The following is a 23,093-nucleotide window of genomic DNA, read 5'->3' as shown; positions in this document are numbered from 1 at the left end:
TAATAGTTTTTGTTTTCCCATTTCATCTTCATTGTTGTTTTAAAGGAAAAATAGTAAAAATTGTATGAGAGATTACTCACATATGTGCAAATTGGATGGAATATAGGCTGCTAAATTCTTCAACGAACATGGCAACATGACAATATGGCATGCATAAGGATAACATCATTATCACAGTAAACGAAAATGAAATCCACCATTTTTAATCCCTTATTGACTAAGGAACCCAACTCTTGATTTTAAGGAACCTAACTCTTGATTTTCTTCCTGTACAATATATATGGGTAAAATGATACTGATGGATATAAGAGAATTCTAACTACAATGATTAACTTAATTTTTTTTTTGTTAATCAATAATTACCAAAGTGATAATAATAACCAAGCATAGTTTAGTTAGTGAAACCAAATTCTATCAGCCAAACAAAAAAAAATGACACCATAATAATAAGCAAGCAAAAAAAATATGGAACGGTTAATGTGCAATTCATAAAATTCATTTTTTCTGTACAATGGGCGGGTGCAAAAAGACTAAGTTAGATGATTGAAAATAATAAGAAATTGTTGTGACGGACACAGACCTACAATTTATAAAATAATCACTTAAGAAATATAAGAATATCTAAAACAAAACATCTTTGAGATGCGTAGCGTCCGTGATGCAAAAATGCATCTCGCACACACGTTAGTGTCTGCGAAGAGGCTAGTATGTATATATATAAAAGAGAGATTTTTGTGACGGTCACAAAAAGTGGTACACTACGTGTCCCTATATAAATGGTGAATTATGTGTGTTAAAAGATTAATTACTTAAAAATTAAATTTTTTCACTACTTATATAAAAACACATAGTATATCATTCGTTTTTCTGTCATAACTAAAAATTTCTTGAAGTAGCGGCTTCTCAATAGTCAATACTTCCAGCTAACGGTCTTGACCGTCCAAAACCGTGACGAGCCATTTGCGAAACGCAAAAGCAAAAGATGAAACGAACCAATAGCCAATTAGCCATCCACATCAGTCCGGGTCCCACCCACGTTCCAATTCAATTCGACGAACTATTTAGCCCTTATGATTTAACGGGACCGTCACAAAGCCGTCACGGCCCCATCCTACACTCATCACGGCTCAGCCGTTCCGTTAATCAACCTCGTGTTTCTCTCTCACTCCGCCCCAACGTCCCACCCCGCCATCTCTAACGTCGTCGTTCCGCCAACCCCTCTAACCCTAACGTCGCTCCTCTAATGGCCTCCTGTGACGACGACTTCTCTCTCCTCGGTGACGACTCTAACCCTAACCATCATCTCCCTCACGCGCCAACCTCCCACCACATCCACCAGCCCTACGAGCCTCCTCACCGCTTCCCGACGCGAACTCCCCCAGTCCACGCGCCACCATCGCAGCCTGCACTCAAGGATAAGGTCAACGACGGAGAAGACCATGCCGACGACGGAGACGACTACGAAAATGCAGCCGCTGCCGCGTTCTGCTCGAATCCGTTCGATAGAGGCACCGATCAGACCGCCATCGTCACCGGCGCGGGCGAGAAGAGAAAGGACCACTCCGATGAGCACAGAGACGGCGGCGGCGGGGGAGGGGCTCCGTACAGTTACAAGAAATCGAAAGCCTTGGCGTCTGCGAGCGGAGATTACAGGAAGGACCGAGAGGAGTGGAGCGACACGGCGATATTGTGCCTCCTGGATGCCTACCTGGACAAGCTCACGCAGCTGAATCGGGGAAATCTGAGAGGCAGAGATTGGGAGGAGGTGGCGGCGATCGTGAGCGAGAAGTGTGAGAGGCAGAGGAAGAGCATCGAGCAGTGCAAGAACAAGGTCGATAACTTGAAGAAGAGGTACAAGCTTGAGAGGCACAGGATGAGCAGCGGCGGCGTTTCGGCGAGTCACTGGCCTTGGTTCCAGAAGATGGAGCAGATCGTCGGCAATTCAGTGGCGGCAAAGGCCTCCTCCGATGACGATAAAGGTGTTTCTTCTTCGGGTAACACACCACGGCAATCGAAGAGGTTTGGATTCATGTGCTGCATTTTTGTTAGATTATTGCTGCAATTGGTTGCTCAATTGCTAGTGTTGTGTTGTTTTTGAGCAGATATGGAATGGTGGTGTCGAGTCCTGTAGGTCAGATGAACAAGGTGAAATCAGCTCCGACTATCAAATGGCGGAGAGTGGTCTTCAAAATCAGTGGTGCTGCTCTTGCTGGTGCTGCTCCAAACAATGTCGACTCAAAGGTTCGGCCATCTATGCAAATCCATTGATTTATATCATTCAATTTCTGATCATCTTAGCCTGTGAATGGTATTTGGCTGAATGTGTTTGCTTCTTGCGAGCAAGTTTCATTGCGTGTTTTGTGGTTGGGCAGCTGGCAATGCTGATTGCGAGGGAGGTTGCGTTGGCTTGTCGCAATGGCGTGGAGGTATGCGTTGATATTTATGTGGTCGTCTGTTGACTGTAGTAATGTGTTTTTAGCTGTCGGTTTTGGTTTGATCTGCAACATTTGGTTTTGTTTCTTGCTGGGTGTAAAAGGTGGCAATTGTTGTTGGAGGTCGCAACTTCTTTTGTGGAGATGCATGGGTGACGGCGACAGGGTTAGATAGAAGTACTGCGTACCAGATTGGGTAAATATCATTGCTGATCTTGCTATATAACCTCATCTTTGCATTTGTGAATCATACCGCCTTTTACATAGGATTTGTGGTATCTGCAACAGCTTAAATAGAACTACCGGATACAACTACAAACTGGGTAAATATAGATTGGCCCTCATCTTATGTTTCTTATATTCTAAAATGATTTTTTTTTTGTCGGCCTTGTTCGGGGCTGTAAACTAGATGTACAAAATAGCGATCCTTTGAAACAGTACTAAATTTCCTGAAATTGTTTGATGGGATCTGCTTCCTCATTTTCTTGTTCGTAAAGGACTAGAATAAATCTTTGGATCCATATGATAAGAGCAACTGAAAATGCAATATCAAATGACCATTTTTTTGTTTTAGTTTAGAGCCCAACTCATTGTTATCATGAATAAGATGAGTGACCTCTTAGTGAAGACCCATTAATCTCAACTGTTTTATGTGAACGCCATGCATGTTCCACTAAAAGTTCTAGATACAACTCTTTTTTTTTATATCCGCTGTGATTGTAGAAGCTTGGGCCTCTCTGCTCTATCTCCACTTTCTGATGGTTTTGTTAATTATAAATTGCTGGATAATCCGATAATGTATTTACAATACTCATACGAGGTGACTGTGATGTTTACCAGAATGATGGCCACTGTAATGAATTCCGTATTGCTCCAGTCAGCATTGGAGAAGATGGGAGTTCAGACACGTGTTCAAACTGCATTTTCAATGCATGAGGTTGCTGAACCATACAACAGGCAGCGGGCCATCCGGCATCTTGAAAAAGGCAGAGTTGTAATTTTTGCTGGGATTGGTGCTGGCACGGGAAATCCCATCTTTTCCACCGACACAGCTGCAGCATTACAAGCTTTGGAGAGTATGGGTTCTGCGATCATTAACACTTCCTTTAAACGTTTTACATTCTGTGAAATCACCCAGAACTGTTCTACTTTTGCTTACACGCACACACAATACATGCATGGTCTCCACCTGCATCTTTTGGACTTTATACAAAATTTTGTGACACTCGTAAGTTCTCAGTTAATGCAGAGGCAGTACTCAAGGGTACCAATGTAGATGGTGTCTATGACTGCAACTCTCAAGACAATAATTTTACATTTGAGCACATCTCTTTTAGGGAGTTGGTCACAAGAGGCGCCACCTCCATGGACTCGATGGCCCTGAACTTCTGCGAAGAACACAGGTTTCCTGGTAAGTGTATTTTGGTGTTCTTGCATTTCTGTTAGGTTGTGAACAATAGTCGGGAAATTGAGTCATTATATTTTGGTCAACGTGTAACAAGACTTGCTCTCGGAATCTGTCTCATCAAATGAATTGGATGGTGCCTTTTATTCTGTACATGGGATTGAACTTCAATAGTAATCAATTTGCATTTTTATGTGCAGTTGTGGTCTTTAATCTGTTAGAGCCGGGAAATATATCGAAGGCGCTATGCGGAGAACAAGTTGGTACCCTGATAGATCAAACTGGAAGGATTAGCTAATATTTATAGAACTCTGAGCTGTTGTATTACTAGGTCTACTTACCTCAGATAACTGTCAAGTTAATTTCAACAGACCCCATTTAGAAAAATCGGTGGCTTTTACAGCTCTGATCGCTGAGACTTGGCTGCATATCCTCGCATATATCATTTGCCACCCTGATTCATGAGAAGGTAGAGTAAAGCTTATAACTGGTGTCTAAGTTATGCATGTTAATGGCGGTGCCAGTGTCTTTTGTGTTGTTTTGTAAATGGTATCATTACTTGGACGAAGATCGTTGATGCAGACGACTATTAACATTTTTACTGGTTAGTTTGTATTAATAGAGGTGTGAATAGAAAAATATGGTTTGGAGTCACGACAGAGTGAAATTGTTGTTACATTTCTGTCTAAAGTCGTATTGAATCTTTTGAAAGCATCTCGGAACTTCCTGCATTTGCTTTATATTGCTAAATAATCACTTTCTATCAACTTTTGAATGCATGAAAATCTTACTTGTGAGATTCTGTGTTCACTTGTAGAGTTAAAATTGAGTAATACTAGTTAATGTGATCGATCATTCACGTCCCAAGGCACAGGTGCAGGTCTACAGATTGAAAGCATTCCCGAGACCATAACTACACAAAAATAAGGGTTGAGAATAAGCAAAAGTGGCAGCAGAGATTCTCAGCGAGAGAATGCACATGAAAATCGAGGATGATGACGATGCAGAAACAAGGGAACGGTGTTGTCAATCAGACCAGCCCGTCTTCGGTGGTGGCGAGAGAAGGCGAAAGTGAATTGCGGGAATCATCGTAGTCTTCTCCGAGAGGAGATCTCTCGACTCGGATGTCCTCAATCATCTTAGTTACTTCAACCATTGTAGGCCTCTTTTCAGGCTGAGGCACAACACAAGCCAATCCCACATGGAGCATTGCCACAAGCTCCTCCTCAATGTTCTTGTACCTCAGAAGTTCTTGATCAAACACCTCCCCAGTCCACTCCTCCTTCACCACGGACCTCACCCATTTCGGAAGGTCCACCGCCTCCTCCTCCTCTTCCACACGGGGACGGGCCGGAGAAGGGTACTGGGACGGAGCTCTCCCCGTTAGAACCTCCAGCAGCAAGACTCCAAAGCTGTACACATCCGCCGTCTGAGATAGTCTCTTGACCTCCGCCTGCTCGGGAGCTCGGTATCCTCCCAATCTTGCGATGGCGTGAACCGGGTTGAGAAGCAGAGACAGGCCGAAGTCGGAAATGCAAGCGACGCCATTCTTGTCCAGAAGGACGTTGGAAGATTTGACATTGCCATGCGGTACTTTTGCAGAGCTGAACACCTCATGAATCCTGGCAAGCCCACGAGCCGCACCCAACACCAAGCTGATCCTTGTAGTCCAATCCAATGGAATTCTACCCGGACCCCGATTCCCTAAATTACATCCAAAAAAATAAGATCATCAACAATCAAACACAAATGCCCTTTTTATGACGTCATGTGTATGAAATAAGGACATGTGGATAAAAATTTACACATCTTTATTTCATTTGACACAGAATGCCATCGTGACGATGTATTCGTATTATGTAAGTCATTCTCAACTGGAATTTGCACAGTCGTCGAGAATCAATATTCAGGGATGTAAAGAGAGGATTTAGTGTGTTTAAATAAAATAGATGAATATGCACAAATAAAACTAGTTGTGAACTTCTAATAAAACATTAAACTATGAAATATTACACAAACAATAAGTTATATATACACACACACCACGATTTAGTTCTCATTTTATTTTCTGTTTAGTTGGCATCAAGTTCTACTATTATTTCAATGATAAATATTTACTTGTAACATTTTAAAATTATATAATTAAAAATTATTTAACCTTTTTCATTATATCTATTTAGTGTTTAAAATATTATATATAGTATATTTAATTAATTTGTACCCATTTTTTCATAGCAAAACTAATGAAAGGGCTTGAAAACTTTAACTTTTAATGGTAAGGAAAAAATAAAGGGTAAAATGAATAGTATCAGGTTTGACTTTTCACTGTAAAAATGTGATTTTTCGTTAAAATGAACAGTATAGTGGGCTTTTCGTTAAAACTCCCTTTTTTCATTTGTAACCATCTTGTTTAATTTGTAACTATATTTTTTAGTCTATACCAATTTCCCTTTTAACTTTTATTTGTACCCATAATTTTTTTAATCTTTTATTTGTACCCATTCATATATTCATAATGTACATTTTTCAAATGTACCACATTGCTATAGGTTAAATGTACCTTTTTTTGTGTGTGTAAAATGTATGCCATTTTCTAATGTAAAATCTATTCACTTTTATTCTCTATAATGTATCTACGGTTTGTAGTAAAATGTACTCTTTCTTAATTTACAATGCATCCATATTTAAAAATAAGAACAAAACATTTTATTTAAAAAATAATAAAAAAATCTAATCAAAGTATTCAAATTAATAAGGTTTCATTTTTTTTAACGATATTATTGAGATTAAGGGGGTGGGAGAGTGGGCTAAGCCTCACAATAGGCTAGCAACAATGTGGTTCAAATTCGCCTTTGGCAAGAATCGAACCTAAAACATCTCAGTTATAAGTGAAAATGAATACCACTAGTAGTACTAAGTCGCAAGTTTCGTTAAATTTGAGAAAAAAAAATTAAAATCCCTATTTTGTAATACTCTTTGCATGATTTTAAAGAGAAATTATTCATTTTACCATTAAATTTTTTAATTAATACTGAAATTTAACATTTCGTCCTACAATCAAAGTATTCAAATTAATAAAGTTTCAGTCTAAGATTTTTGTCAACCAGGAACCAGAACCAAAGTTTCCTGTTTTTAAATCTCAATTAAACTTATCAGTTTTTAAGTATCATGTTAATATCTGATCGCTATGTCATCAATCTAAAATCGTTATGCCGTGGTCGATATTTAATCTTGATTAGTTTATCAATTAATATTTGATGTATGAAAATTTCAGCAATTTCCGAAAGAGTCCTTTTTCAGAATTTTGTACCAAAGCCCTAAAAAAATGCAACAATGTATTGAAAATATCAAAAAAGCAGTAATAATATTACCATGCAGAAGTGAGTGCAAGCTTCCATTAGGGAGATAATCATAGACAAGAAGCTTCTCCTCCTTGGCATAGTAATAAGCACTCAGCCTCACCACATTGGGATGCTTCACCTTCCCAATCACATCCATGTACTGCTCAAACTCCTTTCTCTCGCACGGGTTCGCGTCCTTGAGCCGCTTCACCGCCATTGTGCTCCCGTCGTCCAGCACCGCCTTGTACACAGTCCCCAGGCTTCCTTTCCCCAACATCTCCGCCGATGCCCGCAGCAAATCCTCCAGCTCAAACTGCTTCCTCCGGTCAAAAAACACCAGTTTGCTTCTGTCGGTGGCGTTTGTCCCGTCGCTGTCCCCGCCGCCCCCACTGTTGGCGTACACCCTCTTCTGATCGGCTCCGTAGCTACTCCCGCTCCTTCTCTTCCCGCTCTCGCTCCCAGTCATCGAGCTAGAGCCGCACCGGTCTCTCGCGCAGTAGTGGACCATAAGGAACGAGACAACCACCAGCACCGCCACGCAAATCACGATCACTATCGCGATGATCACGCCGGTGCTCAGCCCCTTCCTCGGTTGCTTTTTGCTCGGCTCGTTTGGGGTCGTCGTCTGAGGCAATTGGCTGGGATTAGACAGCACCGTTTCGGATGAAGCCGCCGAGGGCGGATCGCTAGTGCCTGTGAATGAACAAGCCGGCAAGGGGCTCAGTCCGCACAGCCCTTCGTTCCCGGAAAAGCTTTTGTCGCCGAACTTCTTCAGCAGACCCTCCGGCAGCCGTCCGTACAATTCGTTGTTAGTGAAATTGAGCTCATTGAGGTCGGCAAGGGAGGCGGAGAGGTCGGGGACTTCACCGGAGATGGCGTTGTTCTGGAGCCTGAGCGTGAGGAGCCGGGTGAGGCGGGTGAGATTGTCCGGAAAGGGTCCCCGGAGGTTGTTGTCGGCGAGGTCGAGACGGAGGAGTCGCCGGAGGGAGGATATTTCCGACGGAATTTCGCCAGAGAGGTCGTTGCCGGCGAGGTAGAGGAGCTTGAGCTTGGTGCAGTTGACGAGAGGAGAAACGGTGCCGTTGAGGCGGTTGTTGTGGAGGTCGAGGAGGCGGAGCTGGTCAAGGGAAGCGAGGGAATCAAGTGGGCCCCGGAGGTTGAGGGAGGGGAGGGAGAGAGCGACGACGCGGGCTTCGTTGGTGGAGCATCGGACTCCGGTCCAGCAGAGGGTGCATGCATCGGAGCCGGTCCAGTTTGAGCGGAGGTAGGCGTGGGTGTCGGTCTGTAGGCGGAATTGGGTGAGGGCCCAGGTGTCATTAGGTGGCGGAGAAGAGAGTGAGGGGTGGTTGGAGGCGAAGAGAAGAAGAGAGAAAGTGAGGAAAGGCAGCGCATCGTTCTTCTTCATGAGTTTTTGCTTAGGCGGGAAGAGTAGGCAGGCACACAATAAGAAGTTTGTTTTGTATTTTTGAAAACAATAAAGTATGCCTAAAGACTTAAGAGAGTGAGTGAGATTGAGACTCTCCTACGACTTTTTTTTTAACAACCATATTATCTGGAATAGGTGAATTTAGTCTCACAATAGTCTAGCAAACAAATTCGTTTATGGCAATAATTGAACTTAAGACTTCTTATTTATAAATGAAGAAGAATACCACTTGACCATAATACTGAATGACTCCTTAAATTTGAATAGAGACATGGAGATCTAGAGAGAGTAAGTGGGGTGAGGAGAATGAGGTGGATTTAGTCTCACAATAGACTAGCAAACAAATTCATTTTTGGCAATAATCGAATTTAAGATTCCTTATTTATAAGTGAAGAAGAATATCACTTGACTATAGGACTGACTCCTTAAATTTGAATAGAGACATGGAGATCTAGAGAGAGTAAGTGGGGTGGGGAAAAGATATGAACTTGTTTTCTTTTTTATTTTGTTACATTGGTTATTTGATAATTGGTAGTGATATGATTAGGGAATATGGGTTCTTGAGAGAGAGAGAGAGAGAGAGAGAGAGAGAGAGAGAGAGAGAGAGAGATAGAGATGGGAATAGGAGTAGTATGATTAAAGAGGGGAAAAGAGAGAAGGGGCGTGGTTGTGTGAATGATTGCCGTTCTCCACTCCTTCCATATGGAATGAGTAAAGGGAGCAGGGTGGCTTTTTCTTTTTCACTTTTTCACTTTTTCTAGACCAAATAGACCAAAGTTGAATGAGGAGGAGGACTCAAAAGCACCGCCATGGGCATGGCATGGCTTGGCATATCAACCAAATTTATTAGGAGATAATATATGACATTCATTTAGGTGAATATCAATTTGACACGTATGGAGAAATATTTCTATGTATCCTAAGTTATTTTTTGTACACAAAGAAGCAGGCAACACTCATTTACTACGGCCACTTAAAGTCTTTGAGAGTCTGTTTGGTGGGTTGATAGGATATGTTGTGATCTATTGTTTGTTGTGTCAAAATATGAGATGGATAAAGTTGAACATGATGATAAATTTACAATAGAATGAGTTATTTAACCTATTCTAATACATGGACTTCAAATCTCATTTTACAAATCTCGGTCAATCTCTAAGGCTCAATTCCATTTAGTCCACCAAATGAGCTGCCATTTAGGGGTTGAGCAAGAGAGGAATAGTTGCTAGGGTTTTTATTTTTTTATTTTTTTTATTTTTAGAAAGACTATGAAATTCCCTCTTCAGCCAAAATATTAAAAAGAAATTATGAGCCAATATAAATATTAAAAAGAAATTCTGGACCAATACAATTCCAACTATACGACCCTCCATTTTTCTGAATTAAAATCACAACGAAATGTGCCGCTCGATTGCCTTCATGACGAACAATTCACGAAACAATTCCCACATCCTTAGCAATAGCCAAAGATCATGAACTATACTTAGGGGTGTAATTTTTTCTCGAAAATCCCGAACTCGTCCCGAAATTTGACAGAAAAATGCCCGAACCGAATTTTCCGAAAAATTCGATACCTGAAACTAAACCAATCCCGAAAGTTTCGGTTTGGGATTTGGCCACATCTTTGAAAGTGTTCGGTAATCCCGAACCGAACCGAATAATATATATATATATATATGTATATATTTATTTTTAACTTATAATTAGAAATTATTTGGACCGTTGGATTGGTTAAGATCTAATCCAACTGTCTATTATGAGTTGGGTCTTCTGTATTCCTCTCACAGTCTCACTTCCTCAGACTCTCTCTCATTCGCTCACTCTCACAGTCTCACTCTCTCGAAAAACTAGTTTGAAGTTCGAACGCTGCTCTGGGCTCCTGCCGCTCCTTATCGAGCCACGCTGCTCCTCGATACACTTCAACGACGCTCATCCGGCCACACACACAGAGACTTAGGAAGATGCGAATCTGACACCAATCGAGTCCCAAAATCCAGGTAAGGGTTTCTAATTTTCATTGGGTTTTTGTTCTTTAGGGTTTAGGGTCAAATTTCATGTTGATTAACTTGATTTTTGAGTATTTTGTCAAATGTGTGAGGGTATGAGGACTTTGGGTTTCGGATTAGGGTGGGTGCAGTCAAGGACGAAGCTAGAAATGTTTTTGATTGGGGGCGTCCTAAAACAACTAAGTAAAATAATGAGTGTTAAGTTGTTAAGGGTCAGGTACAATGAAAAATCTCTAAATTAAAAAGTTAAATTTTAAATTGTAATGCCACAAACGAATGGATGAAGTAAATTCATATAAAATACTTTGCAGAGTAAATTTTTTATATCAAGTTATGATACTTCATCGGTTGAATCCAATCTATTTATGAAACCCCCAGTTCAATTGAGTTTGATTTAGGTTAGAAAAAGTGGAATATTCGGAACCAAAATAAAAAATTTAATTGTTATTTTAATTGTCATCACAATTTTTTTCATCGCCCAAAAATCTAAGTGGGGGCAGATGCCCCCTTTGGGCCTTAGGTAGCTCCGCCCTTGGGTGCAATGCAGGACCTGCATGCCTTTGGGAGGGTGGGTGCACGAATTTGTGGGTTCATTCAAATTAATATTAGGGTGGGTGGGTGCACGAATTTGTAGAATAAAATTATAGGGGATGGGGAAATAGGACCTGCATGAATTGTAGGGGGTTTCGGATTAGGGTGGGTGCAATGCAGGACCTGCAGGCCTTTGGGAAGGTGGGTTCATTGGATTAGACTTTTATTGATCCACAGACAAAGGTGAGCCTGTTCGTTTATTTTTTGTTATCAACATTGAGAAGTAATGGCCTTGACAATATTTGATTCTTGGAAGAATGGGAATTATGAAGGGCAATTATAGAACATGATCAAGAATTGACACTTGCGTACAAACATATTTGTTAATCAATGTTCTTTCCCTTTTCATGTAAGAGTGCGCAAAAAGTTAGTCAATGTTCTTTCCCTTTTCATGATTTAGCATTGTAGTGTAGGTGTAGTCTGTTAGGGGTTGGATATAAATATTGTTCAACTTTCTGCTTTGATATGGATTGGCATATGCTGTGAATAGAAGATGATGAAGATGAACCACTGCGTAATCAATTAGCTTATCCTTTCCGTTGTTTGCATCAAACCATGCTTCATTTTGTTTCAAGGGAGCATGGCTATGAAAGCACATGGAACTGTTTGCAATTCTCAATTTTAAGAAGCTTGATTTTGCATTAAGTATGCAGTTTGCACACCGTTGATTGATCTTTTATTTTTTTTGGTAGTGCAGGAAATATCATTGTTTGGAGCTCAAATTCTAGAGCTCATTGCGGCTCTGCTGCTTCTGCAGAGTACTGCCAAGCCACAATATAAGTTTGTGGATTTCTTCAAAGCTAACAAACTATCAAAACAAAGGAGTTGGTTGCATTAGCATTGCATTCGAGCAACTTGATTACAAATACAACTGATTCCACCCAATCCCGAAGTGACTTGAAAATCCCGAAACAGTTTTGGGAATGCCGAATTTCTGGAATTGAATAGTTTCGATTCGGTTTTGGGATATAAAATCCCATCTTGAAATGTTTTGGTTTTGGATTCGGATTGGGGGTTTCGGTTTAGGATCCAGACCCGAACCAGTCTTAACTATACTTTCCAACTTCGCATCCACACTGACATCATTTCGTAGCATCCTAATTATCCCGCAAGCGTCGGACTTGATAATGATATTTTGTAGTCCTTCTCGTCCGCACGTCTCCATCGCTTATCGAATTCTGCCATCATGGCATTAGCTACCTGAAAATCCCTGACCGTCCCCACCCACCCTAACTGCAACCAAAATTCTAGCAAAATAAAGAACCCCCTTCTTTCTCTTCCCACGCCACGCGACTTCACAATTTACTTTCAAATAGCGAGTTAGATTGACTAATACACACACACACACACACACACACACACACACACACACATATATATGTCCCATCAATCTAATTATCATGTCAAACCTTCGACTGAACTCTGTCAGAACTTCTAAGTTAGTTGAGTCTAAACCTGAATAATTAACTCACTTGAAGCATTCTATTTATTTTTACATAATGAAGTATTTACGATTAGAACAGATTGTCAAAATATAGTTTCTCATTATAACAAGATACATGCTAATAAACAGGCAGCTCGAAAATAGGTTGATTTTGTTGATTCAATTACAGGAAATGGTTTTAAACCAATTTTTGAACATATAAAAGGTAATGATACTACATTAGCTGATATCTTATCAAGATTAATTTGTTGAACATGAATGAAATATTGTGGACCATTATCCTCAAATAGCACAAGACCACAAGGCAGAAGAGCACATTTTAGTAGCATAATAATGCACCATCAGACTTCACCATTCAGTGGATTCCAAAATGGCATAAGCAGACCAGCATCACCACCAGTACCCACTTTCAACTTTAATGGCAATATTGTGGAAGGAATCAGAAATCCAACTCTAAGGTATAGGTCAAGGGTGCCATGACTTTCTGATAGGCAACAGGTTCTCTTAGATAATTTTTGGAATATCCAAATCAATCAGCCAAGCATGAGGTTAGGTCATAAAAAATTAATTAGAGCCTTAGAACAAGAGTTTGATAGCTTTAATTTTAATTTTCATCAAAGCTAGCAACATATTCATTCTCTTGAGCACAAATTTCAAGCCATTTCTAGAGACCATGAGTCATTACTTGGTAAGTTTACCAAAATGAACCAAGAACTCCAATCTCTTAGAATGCAGCAGAAGGCAAGTGACACGCTGAAAAGAGAATTGAAAATAGGGTTGGAAACTGATCAGCATAAAAATAAAGGAAAAGAAGTTATTAAACCCATAGAACAAGAGGCTAGTGAGCCCATAAAAGAGATTAAGATTGAGCTCTTAGATGAAGACATTGAAATGGAGTAGCATCTGAGTGACAAAGAAAAACAAGAAAGATATGAAAGTTTTCTTAGGAATATATCTTTAGACTTAATAATAGATGATATCCTATTAGAAGAAATTTCAAAAGCAAAATTAAGGATAATGCCATCAAATATGCAAAATGAAATCCTGAGTAAAGCATCACAGCCCATGAAAGAGTTACAATTACACTTACAATGTGTTTTGTATCAGTCCATCTTTAATCCAAAACTGGGGATGGATATTATTACAAAGATGTATCCATCATGTCTTTGTGATAGTACAGAGAGTTGTATTTGTAAACTAGAGGTTAGCATAGATGTGGCCATGATTAACATGAAAGATTTTAGACCATGACATTTTAGTTATGAGCATCAGAAAAAGCATAACTTGATAGAAGTTACCCCGGCCTTACTATTAGAGTTTGGCTATCTTGATAAAATATTCATTAACTACATTTCCCAACTAGAATCATTTCTTGAAAAACTTATAAAAGTAGTAGAAAATTATCTAGAAAAGTGGAAAGAAATTTGCATAAGTTTTATTAGTAGCCCTCCAGATTGGTATGTACATATGCATACGAAGAAAGCTAGGCACATAGCCATGATCAATGAAGAGTCATTTACACTATCCCCTATCTCTCCGTACAGTTGGACTCCTTCATACAAAAGTATTCTAAAATTTCAAGGGATCCAAATGTTCACCTTAGATGAGTTTGAAGATTTTAGGTATGATATGGTATTAGTAGCAGAAGAAGAAGAAATGCATATTTATAGCAAGTCAAAAGCCCGTCATCAGCCATACTAGAAGCCTCAAAATTTCAAAGGAGAAACATAAGATATGTATTACAAGGTGAAAGAAGATAGAGAAAGAGATGCAGAGCTAGTAGAAGGCGATGAACAATACTGGAATAATTTTACAGAAGAAGAGTTGCATAATATCAACATGATGGAAGCATAAAGAGCTGACAACAAATTAGCATAAATTGAATAGCATCATGTAAAATAATGTATTTCTAGACAGAAATGTCAACATTATTGTGGACCCCGCTGTAACAATAAAATAATGGCATAAGAGTAAATAAAGAAAAGAGTTTTATCCATTATGGACTTTTCATACACAAAATGTCATTTTGATTAAGAATGAATAGTGTCAAGCCTTTTTTGTTAAAACTCCCTTATTTTTAAATAGAAAAACATTCTGTGGGTATTTGAATATCAAAATTTGAATTCTACTAAATGGTTACTAAACTTGTTTATCGATAGGATAAATTCTCTCTTGCAACTAGCACATAGTTTCAATGGTGATATATTATCTAATAAATAATTGTTACATGTTCAAAAATTATTCAAACCACTTAATAAATATTTGCTATGTAGAGTCACCGATTGCATAAGAGTATCTGTCTACCAATATAAATAAAGAAATAAACGATCCAAAGCTTATTTTGCATCATCATCGTCATCATGGATCATCATATATACTACAACATTCTCTTTACACTGCATATCTTTTTTCTGTAACATTCTCTTTAAACTACTATTTTTTCTTTGTTCTTTTAGTTCGGGCTTTTATTTTGTTTTGTAGAAAATTCAGATTAAAAAGTATGTGATGACTGATAACTTCTATGGTAGAGCACTTACAATTTTGAATCGAGAGTTCAATTTCGCCTTCCTCTTGACCTTATTTGGACCCGAAACAAAGAGGGTTGTGATTTTGACACCACATTTAGCCATATGCCCTCCAAATTGAAAAGAAAAAACAATATCCTTATTTTTTCAGAGAGAGAGAGAGAGAGAGAGAGAGAGAGAGAGAGAGAGGCCTAGAGAAGTCATGCTTCCATGTCCCAATTGATGGAAAACTAGAGGGAACAAAGCATGGACATTACTCTCTGTAAGTTTGCATAATGACCATGTTCCTTTCTATTTGGTACAAATAAGGACAAGGATTTATATGGCAAAGATACACCATCACAATAGCATCCCATGCTAATAATACAATGTTATGTATTATTTTTTCTTTACATATTCTTGTATCATTGACACAAGATGCCACCATGACGATGTACTTGTGGCATACAAGTTGCTCTTCCAAAATACATAATGTGTTCTTTGTCAACTGTCTCAGGGTTGGTAGGGACATTATCAGTTTAATTGTTGCTTGCTTGTTTATTGCCCTGAGTTTTGAAGCATTTAGTGTTTGGACCAAACCAACAAATTAAATTTAGACTAACCTGGATATGTTAATAAAAAAGCAGATTAGACAAAGGTACTAGATAAAGGCCTAATCTGTAATTCTTTCAGGTTCTTCTTGATGAAAAGCTGCCTACAAGTTGTTGATCCATGAAATCAAGTCGCAAGTGGCCATTTACCACGTTGGTGGAAAGGAGTTGAGCTCTTGCATGACGGCGTGGGTCGAACCCTATCAATGCTAATCTAATATCTAATCCAATAAAATCTATTGTTTGATAAAAAAAAAATACTCATTGTATCCACGTTTTAACTTTCCAAACTATTTATGCTTTGCACATGTTTGGATCTCTAATGGAAGGAAAATAAATTTGTTAAGACTTTCCTGCCAAGTAGCAAGTTGAGTATGAGAACCGTTGTTCAGTTAAAACATATCATGTACGACAATCTTTTAGTTATAACTAGAATTTTGTATGCAAGACAAATTTTTAAATGAACGCTACTTATCTCTCAACTTGTCACGTAACATGGAAGCAAAAAAAAAAAAAATTGTTCAAGAGCATCAAATTTAGGCCACCTTTAGTTCCTAGAATTGATTAGATAACATGCCAAATTCAAAGTATGTTGAAGTAAGAAACGAACGCCTACTCTAAATTTGTCCAAATTGAAGGGAGACTGTATTAGTTATAAGATGTTGATACAGTGATTAATCCATCTAGCTTCTTTAACTAGACATAATGTAGAAGTTGACTTTCATTTCTTATTTCAACATATTTTGAATCTAGTGAGCAATTAAATCCAATCCTAAACACCAACGTTGCCGTTATGGTGCGTTTGAACGAGGGACTTTAAAATCCATGGAACTTAGCCCAACTTTATTCGGAATGCACCACAGAAATTAGATAAAAAAGGTCGTACCCAGTGCACAAGGCTCCCGCTTTACGCAGGGTCTGGGAGAGGTGAATGTCGGCTAGCCTTACCCGCTTTACACAGAAATTAGATAGAGGACTCGAAATAACTAACTGCAATACATTTGAGTGCAATGTGTCATTTGAAAGTACTTGTTTAGTGTTTTGTAGTGCATTTATAGTGTTTTAGTAATAACATTGTAGGGTTTGAATAGTTCACTGGTATTGTTCTCCTAATGCATTTTTAACAATCAAGTTTAAAGTTTCTAGAGACCTTGAAAGTTTCTCGTCCAAACATAGGGTTTAGAGAATATCCCCTTTGCTAGTTTGTTTCTAAATAACCATAACAAAGACTAAATAACCTAGAGCAAACAGCATGAATTCATGAAAGAAAAATATGTAACTCTTTAAATTCTTTACAACGAGTCATACATCGTTCTACTATAAAACACCGGCACCCAAACCCCCAGGTTGCCACCCCAACAGACGACATGTCACATACGCAAAAACATGAAAAATTTGACAATACAACAGAGACTCCTACATACGTATGTGGTATGAAGAATATGTCCACCCACCAATGCATGTGATGCGTGCATGGGAATAGGAGAGGAGAGAATCCTCCTTTATGAGAGCCCATGAAAATAAGATCATGGTCCCAAGGACTCCCCGACCGACACATGCTAGCCATAATTCTGTCCTATCTTAAGGATTCAATTTCATCCAAATGCAGAGATCCCTTGCATTTCAAGTTCCAAATGCAGAGATCCCTTGCATTTCAAGTTCTCTACAATTGAGTCACCAAAAAAAGGTAAAGAAGTACTACAATTCTGCCAACTGCTTGCCATATTAGCAAAATTTGTTATGGACAAAGAAGTTAGGATGTGATAACGTCAATCATATCAAGTTATCAGGGTTTCACTTTTATCCCAGTAAAAAAACTAAGCAAAGGTGGTAATGCAGGAAATCTAACAGAAAACCCAAATCACTAAGACACGTTTCACCCGATATTATCTTTATATCATGCAATTAGCAGTTATAAGATACTTTACCTTATTGTGTTTTCCCTTAGGCCTTTGCACGGTAAATGAATAAATTGTTGAAGCAAAAACCGGAGAGCCCCAAGAATAAATACCCACGTCCACCTTGAACAACCCTTATCAAGAATGTTTGAGTTGTCATTTCACATTGATATGGCTCCTCCCACGTAGCAATATTATAGACAAGGCATGATCTGCAACATTGGAAGCTGAAAAAGAATGGTTGCATGTGAAGCTGAGGCTTGCCGGAGTTGGTGAAAAGAAGCCAGCCCGGGATGTCCCTCCTGGTCACTTGGCTGTAGTAGTAGGGGAAGCTAGATGAAGGTTTGTTGAAAGAATGGATTTCCTGAACCACCCGGTTCTACGGCAGCTGCTAGACCAAGCATATGAAGAGTACGGTCATGGTAGCTCTGGCCCTTCAGCTATGCCATGTGACGAGTTTCTTTTTGAAGATAAACTTCACTCTCTTGGAGTTGGAACGAGCAGCAATCAATTCTCTTGCCCCCTTCATGGCTTTCTGAGAAGTTCATCAGAGATTATTGTAGCAGTGGTGGAAGCAGCAGCAACAGTTATCTGCGATTGCTATTATTTCTATTTTCCTAGAAATACCATTATGCCAAGCTAGCAGTAGACAGAAAGGTGCTGAATCAAAGAAGTGCATTAAGCATTTTAAAAGACTGTTACTGAAAATATATACATTATACTGGTGTTTTCATTTATTTACAGGTGAAGATGCAATCTCGTGTATAGGGAATAAGCAGTATGAGGTTTAACATTTATCCTTGCAAAAGTATCTGTATCTTGTACAGAAATTAGACATCAAGGCACATCATAGGATTTAATAAAAGAAAACATATTATTGCCAAAGCGCTTTTTCACCTTTCTTGAAGGGTAAAAGTTATTTTAAATACTATACTCGATGATAGTGCTTACAAACAACATGATGCTCAAAATCAGCTGTCGTTTGGAAGAATACATTTAGATACAGCAATACCCAGGTTAACTAAATTACTAATCTAGGACATGCTAATTGACTATAAGCATAAAATACTCTGATGCTAAGGGGAGTGGTAACTTTACCCTAGATTTCTGTTGTTGTATGACGATCTTTTACTTTTTAGCTCAAAGCTCGTTGGAGAATCTGAATATCTAATAGATTCCAAACGTTTTGAACCACACCACTTGATAGAGTATGATACACTTGTTTTGCTGCAGCACAATGTGCTTCTAGGACTTTGACATCACTAAACAGCTTTCTAAGAGCTTCTTCAAGTTCTAATTTTCCCCCAACCTGCAAGACCATTAACATAAAAAGCTGCAGAAATTACACAAATTTTTATTTTTTATTTTCTTATAAGCAGACAGAACAAATATTAATGAAATCACAGGTTCAGGTAGTTATTCCTAAGTTGAAATTATCCACAATCCAGACAGCCAGTAGTACCCTGCAAAGGCCGTCTTCCCACCCAAAAGAAGGCTTGGTGCAGATGTTATGACTTATTTACAGAGACTAAAAGTAGCAACTAAAGCAACAAATGAAGCTAACACGTGTCCATACATATGATTAAACTGAACGAAGCCCATTCTACCCATGCAGTACTAGATCACCTATTTGACATGTCTGCCTAAAAGCTTCACCCAAATAGCTGAACAGAGAGTACAGGTTACACGCAACATTTAATGAATTTCCTATCTACATCCGAAATTTCAATTCAAGTCCACTGAATAAAAAGGTAGATTTCTGATGTAAAAGAAAATTAAAACCAGAAAAGGATAAATAAAGAGTAATGCTATTCACAAATCACACACCCCTTTTTACTTCTCACATCTTGTTAATTTTGGTCCATTGATCTTCTTCAGTTCATTCGATCCGACGGCTGGAAATTGAGGAGGGGTGTGTGAGAGGTAAGAATAGGTGTGAGGATAGCACCACCCTAAATAAATCACTATATATTGAGTCAAATTTCTGAAAAACCAACATAATTTTGGAGGTATGAAGAGTCTCAACAAGTGATACTTTGAAGGACAGAGGATAAAGGTTCTTCACACCTGCAGAACTGACAGAGGATTTAATCGTTGCATTTCCAGTACCATGATTGAAAAATGCCCAATGTAAGGACCTGAGAAATGAAAATAAAAAAGCAGCTATCAGTGGTATGTTAAGAACCAATAACCTCTGATCTGGTAGCAGCTACTCACCAGTCAAAGTTGCACAGCCTGCTGCAGCAGCTTCTGATATGTTATGGCCAGAAAGGCTAGGAAAGAAGGAACCTCCAATTACAGCTATGGGGGATAACTTATAAAGGTGTTTCAATTCACCTATAAATCAAGCAAAGAGAAAAAACATATAATGAAGTTAGGGAGAATGCTTTTGCGGAGCCACTGTACAAGGGGTAAACTATGAGAGTATGATTTTTGCGCAAGATTTGTCTAAGAATCATGTAGGGAGAAGATTTCAAAATATGCTAACCTAATGTGTCCACCACATAGATACTGGTGTCTCCTAAGAGTTTATCACGTTGAGACCTCAATGCTACACCATGCCCTTCTTTCCACAATTTCTGCACTATTTAAGGCAATGTCATGAAATGAAACTAATAAATGTAACGTTCAATCATTCTCTTTTTTCAGGTAGTAAATCTCAATGCAGTTTTGTGCCTTTAGAAAAATCAATCATATAGATACCATTTTTTTTTTCTGTTTAACATCAATAAAATTGAATGCATGGCATACTTGAGCAATCTCTTTTCCATGCTGTGGATGTCGAGGCACAATAATAGTTAACAAGTCAGGGTACTCTTGTCGCAGCACTTTGTGAATGCCAAGTATGACTGCATATAGTATTTGTGAGCTTTTCAACAGACAGAAATAATCTAGCAAAAGAATATTCTGATAAACGAATGCAAAAACATTTTGACAATTCTTTAGATGAATGTCGCTACTTGAAAAAATAATGGGTTAAGAAATGGAAGGTGAAATGAACAAAGCAAAACAAAAAGAAAAAAACACTAGTTTCTAGTTGAAAATGACATTGCAAGCCAAAGAAGCGCCAAACTAGGACAAAACACAAGTCTAGCACTAGCATTCACGTAATAAAATCATCGAGCACTTATATGAAACTTTCAGAAACCAACGACTGCCAGTAATGAGGCAGCATGACATTGTATGATTCAGGTCAGGTCTCTAATAAAACTCTACATGTACATGACACAATATATGCAGTCCAGAACTTAAGGATAAGTAAGTAGCAAGAAGTAACCTTCTTCTTCCCCCTTATGTATGGAAGAAGCCATCCAAACCTTCCTGTGGGCACAGTGTACTTTTAAATCTTGCATGTTTTTGATCTCTCCCTCAGAAATGTCAAATTCTCCAACCACTGAACATTACAAGAAAAAATAAATAAATTCTAAGATTAGGATAGATTATCACCTTCTTCAAGAGTTTCTATAATTTATAGTTATGAAACAATACCAGATTCAAAACACAACATTTAGACTTTCCAATTGACTTCCAAAAGGATATATACAAGTTTTCATTGTGAGACATACCATACTTCAAGTCACCAGAAAAGTTGATCACAAAAGGCGGGGCATGCAGCAGCTGAAAGTGGATGGCCTGCATATTGCTCTATGGCGTGCAAGAAAAAGAGTGAGAAGACAATTGAAGACGCAGATTACTCAATGCAATCTGTAGCGGCACTTACTAATGGGGAAATCAATGAAAACTTTGATAGCATCAATGAAATAAGTGGAAGAAGCACTGGTCCTGACCAACGTTTAAAGGATTTAGTAGATACTCGAGCATTTAACAATGCCAGCATGATCTGAAAAAATATGAATCATATAAATGATCTAAAACCAACTGCACTTTACGTATTCAAGTTATAGTTAGCCAAGCTAAGCAATAATTTGGATGCAAATAAAATTAAACAATGGAAAATATTTTCTAATTTAGAGTAAACCTAAAAAAATTAACTGAGCTACACTTGTAAGTACTAATTGGGTGTTATTACCATCATTATTATTCAAAAAATACGCTCACATAATTTAGTATATTCACAACAAGATAAGATAACTTACACCCTTTTCTGAAGCAGCCATAATTAAATTTGGCCATAGTTCACTCTCCATAAGCACAATCACATTAGGCTTCCAGTAACCAAGGAATGAGTCCACAGCAGAAGGTGTATCGACGGGCGAAAACTTGATCAATTGAAAGTTGAGTGTGTCACAATCAGAAATATGCCATCGTTACTTTCAGTTAAGACATAGAGAACAATAGTAATATTCATCGTTACCATAAGGACACCGATAGATGAAACCAAGCATTGTTTCCAAATTCCCATGTATTATATAAGCTAGTAACATATCTATCTCTATACTCTATACAACATATACATGTATTCAATTTGTTAACCATTCCAGCAGCATTGTATTAAAATTGTAGGTAGAAGTTAGGCGTTATGACCCCGAATATAGCGTTACATCTAATGATTGAATTGATCAGAAAAAAATATCGAATTTTTGAATGCTGCGAAAGTCACGAGTTTCGCAAAAGACAAACATATGTTTATTAAAAGAGTACCTGATGTAAGACACCAGTTGGAAGAAGTTTCTCTATTACTCCACTGCAAATGTAGTGAAATGAAAAATTATAAATAAATTCAGAATTACACGTTAAATGGGGAGATGGGTTTTGTTCTTACAACGCAGATGACGTCGTAGTGGTCATCAGAATAGTTAAATCAGGCCTCCGCTGAATGCATTGCTTGATTACAGGAATCGCAGCCATTCCTTCACCTGGGTCCAGTTTTTAATTACGCCACAATAATTAATCACAATTAAAGATTGATTAAGCTCAATATCTCTATGTTATTTTCCCTCCACCTTCCCGGTAACCAAACAGGGGGAACGGAGATGAAATTAACTGAAGGAATTACATGGATTGGATTGGATAGGATAGGAGGAAACCTAATGAGACGGCGTGGAACCAGATGAGTGGGCCTTCGGGCCGAGGGAGGGAAGGTCGGCCCAGACGCTCAGGCCATCGGAGTGGGTGCTCGAGGCCTCCGAGTTTCCGCCAGTGGAGGTGAAGGTACAGCAATGGTGATAGACCATGGGTCAGCGCTCTGTAAACATTGTAGACTGCCTTGCTCTTCGTTGCCGCCATTTCTTTCTCTTCTGTAATTTTCTTTCACCGAGCAGAATTGCAGAGTACATACGGACTTGGTTCGTGGGCCAGACCCAGAAGTTTTTCGTTTTGGGGCAGCACTTTGTCATTGGGCATGTACAAAGGCCCAATTTTGTATAATCTTCTGGACAATACTAGCCGAACACCATTACATTGTTAAGAACGCGATTTCTAAGGTGAGGACAGAGATTTGCGGACGGTGCGTGTGGATAGAATGTGGACCATAGGAT

The 23,093-nt window shown here is 38.7% G+C and overlaps 3 protein-coding genes across 9 annotated transcripts; 1 reads left to right on the top strand and 2 right to left on the bottom strand.

Annotated features, from left to right (window-relative positions):
- The first annotated feature begins 1,088 nt into the window (after positions 1-1,088).
- Positions 1,089-4,551, top strand: LOC126599382 (uncharacterized). The gene is made up of 7 exons (XM_050265753.1): positions 1,089-2,019; positions 2,103-2,241; positions 2,373-2,426; positions 2,537-2,628; positions 3,273-3,508; positions 3,673-3,843; positions 4,038-4,551. The coding sequence occupies exons 1-7, from the start codon at positions 1,244-1,246 to the stop codon at positions 4,133-4,135; spliced, it is 1,566 nt and encodes a 521-aa protein (XP_050121710.1). The 5' UTR covers positions 1,089-1,243; the 3' UTR covers positions 4,136-4,551.
- A 97-nt stretch (positions 4,552-4,648) lies between these two features.
- On the bottom strand, positions 4,649-8,657 carry LOC126599380 (leucine-rich repeat receptor-like protein kinase PXC1). The gene is made up of 2 exons (XM_050265751.1): positions 7,209-8,657; positions 4,649-5,541 (listed from the first exon to the last, which is right to left on the bottom strand). Exons 1-2 carry the CDS (start codon positions 8,581-8,583, stop codon positions 4,868-4,870), a joined length of 2,049 nt encoding a protein of 682 aa, XP_050121708.1. The 5' UTR covers positions 8,584-8,657; the 3' UTR covers positions 4,649-4,867.
- A 4,065-nt stretch (positions 8,658-12,722) lies between these two features.
- On the bottom strand, positions 12,723-22,879 carry LOC126599383 (probable 3-deoxy-D-manno-octulosonic acid transferase, mitochondrial). Of its 7 annotated transcripts, none has more exons than XR_007615091.1 (14): positions 22,644-22,877; positions 22,379-22,472; positions 22,258-22,300; positions 21,753-21,875; positions 21,377-21,496; positions 21,222-21,300; positions 20,933-21,049; positions 20,407-20,504; positions 20,144-20,234; positions 19,873-19,992; positions 19,723-19,793; positions 18,754-18,964; positions 17,686-18,190; positions 12,723-13,395 (listed from the first exon to the last, which is right to left on the bottom strand). XR_007615091.1 is itself a non-coding variant. In XM_050265755.1 (13 exons), the coding sequence occupies exons 1-12, from the start codon at positions 22,840-22,842 to the stop codon at positions 18,791-18,793; spliced, it is 1,329 nt and encodes a 442-aa protein (XP_050121712.1). In that variant the 5' UTR covers positions 22,843-22,877; the 3' UTR covers positions 17,441-18,294; positions 18,754-18,790. The 7 variants fall into 7 exon arrangements, 5 of the variants coding, with proteins under 5 accessions (XP_050121712.1, XP_050121711.1, XP_050121713.1 ...); XR_007615092.1 differs by lacking the exon at positions 12,723-13,395 and adding an exon at positions 15,795-16,110; XM_050265755.1 differs by lacking the exon at positions 12,723-13,395 and having other exon boundaries at positions 17,441-18,294.
- Positions 22,880-23,093: the final 214 nt, after the last annotated feature.

Source organism: Malus sylvestris, chromosome 14 (genome assembly GCF_916048215.2).
Source record: "Malus sylvestris chromosome 14, drMalSylv7.2, whole genome shotgun sequence".
Classification (NCBI taxonomy): domain Eukaryota; kingdom Viridiplantae; phylum Streptophyta; class Magnoliopsida; order Rosales; family Rosaceae; genus Malus; species Malus sylvestris.
Note: the sequence above shows the minus strand (reverse complement) of the source record. Positions and strands in the feature narration are given on the sequence as shown.

What these genes read in the sequence shown, in the direction of transcription:
- LOC126599382 (XM_050265753.1), top strand. Translation starts at nt 1,244, where the DNA reads ATGGCCTCCTGTGACGACGACTTCTCTCTCCTCGGTGACGACTCTAAC. An exon ending in CTTGTCGCAATGGCGTGGAG is followed by an intron (nt 2,427 to 2,536) that starts GTATGCGTTGAT and finishes TGGGTGTAAAAG; the next exon opens with GTGGCAATTGTTGTTGGAGG. An exon ending in CGAAGAACACAGGTTTCCTG is followed by an intron (nt 3,844 to 4,037) that starts GTAAGTGTATTT and finishes TTTTATGTGCAG; the next exon opens with TTGTGGTCTTTAATCTGTTA.
- LOC126599380 (XM_050265751.1), bottom strand. Translation starts at nt 8,583, where the DNA reads ATGAAGAAGAACGATGCGCTGCCTTTCCTCACTTTCTCTCTTCTTCTC. An exon ending in CTTGCACTCACTTCTGCATG is followed by an intron (nt 5,542 to 7,208) that starts GTAATATTATTA and finishes GATGTAATTTAG; the next exon opens with GGAATCGGGGTCCGGGTAGA.
- LOC126599383 (XM_050265755.1), bottom strand. Translation starts at nt 22,842, where the DNA reads ATGGCGGCAACGAAGAGCAAGGCAGTCTACAATGTTTACAGAGCGCTG. An exon ending in ACATAAGGGGGAAGAAGAAG is followed by an intron (nt 20,505 to 20,932) that starts GTTACTTCTTGC and finishes TACTATATGCAG; the next exon opens with TCATACTTGGCATTCACAAA. An exon ending in ATCCTCTGTCAGTTCTGCAG is followed by an intron (nt 18,965 to 19,722) that starts GTGTGAAGAACC and finishes ATGGTCTTGCAG; the next exon opens with GTTGGGGGAAAATTAGAACT.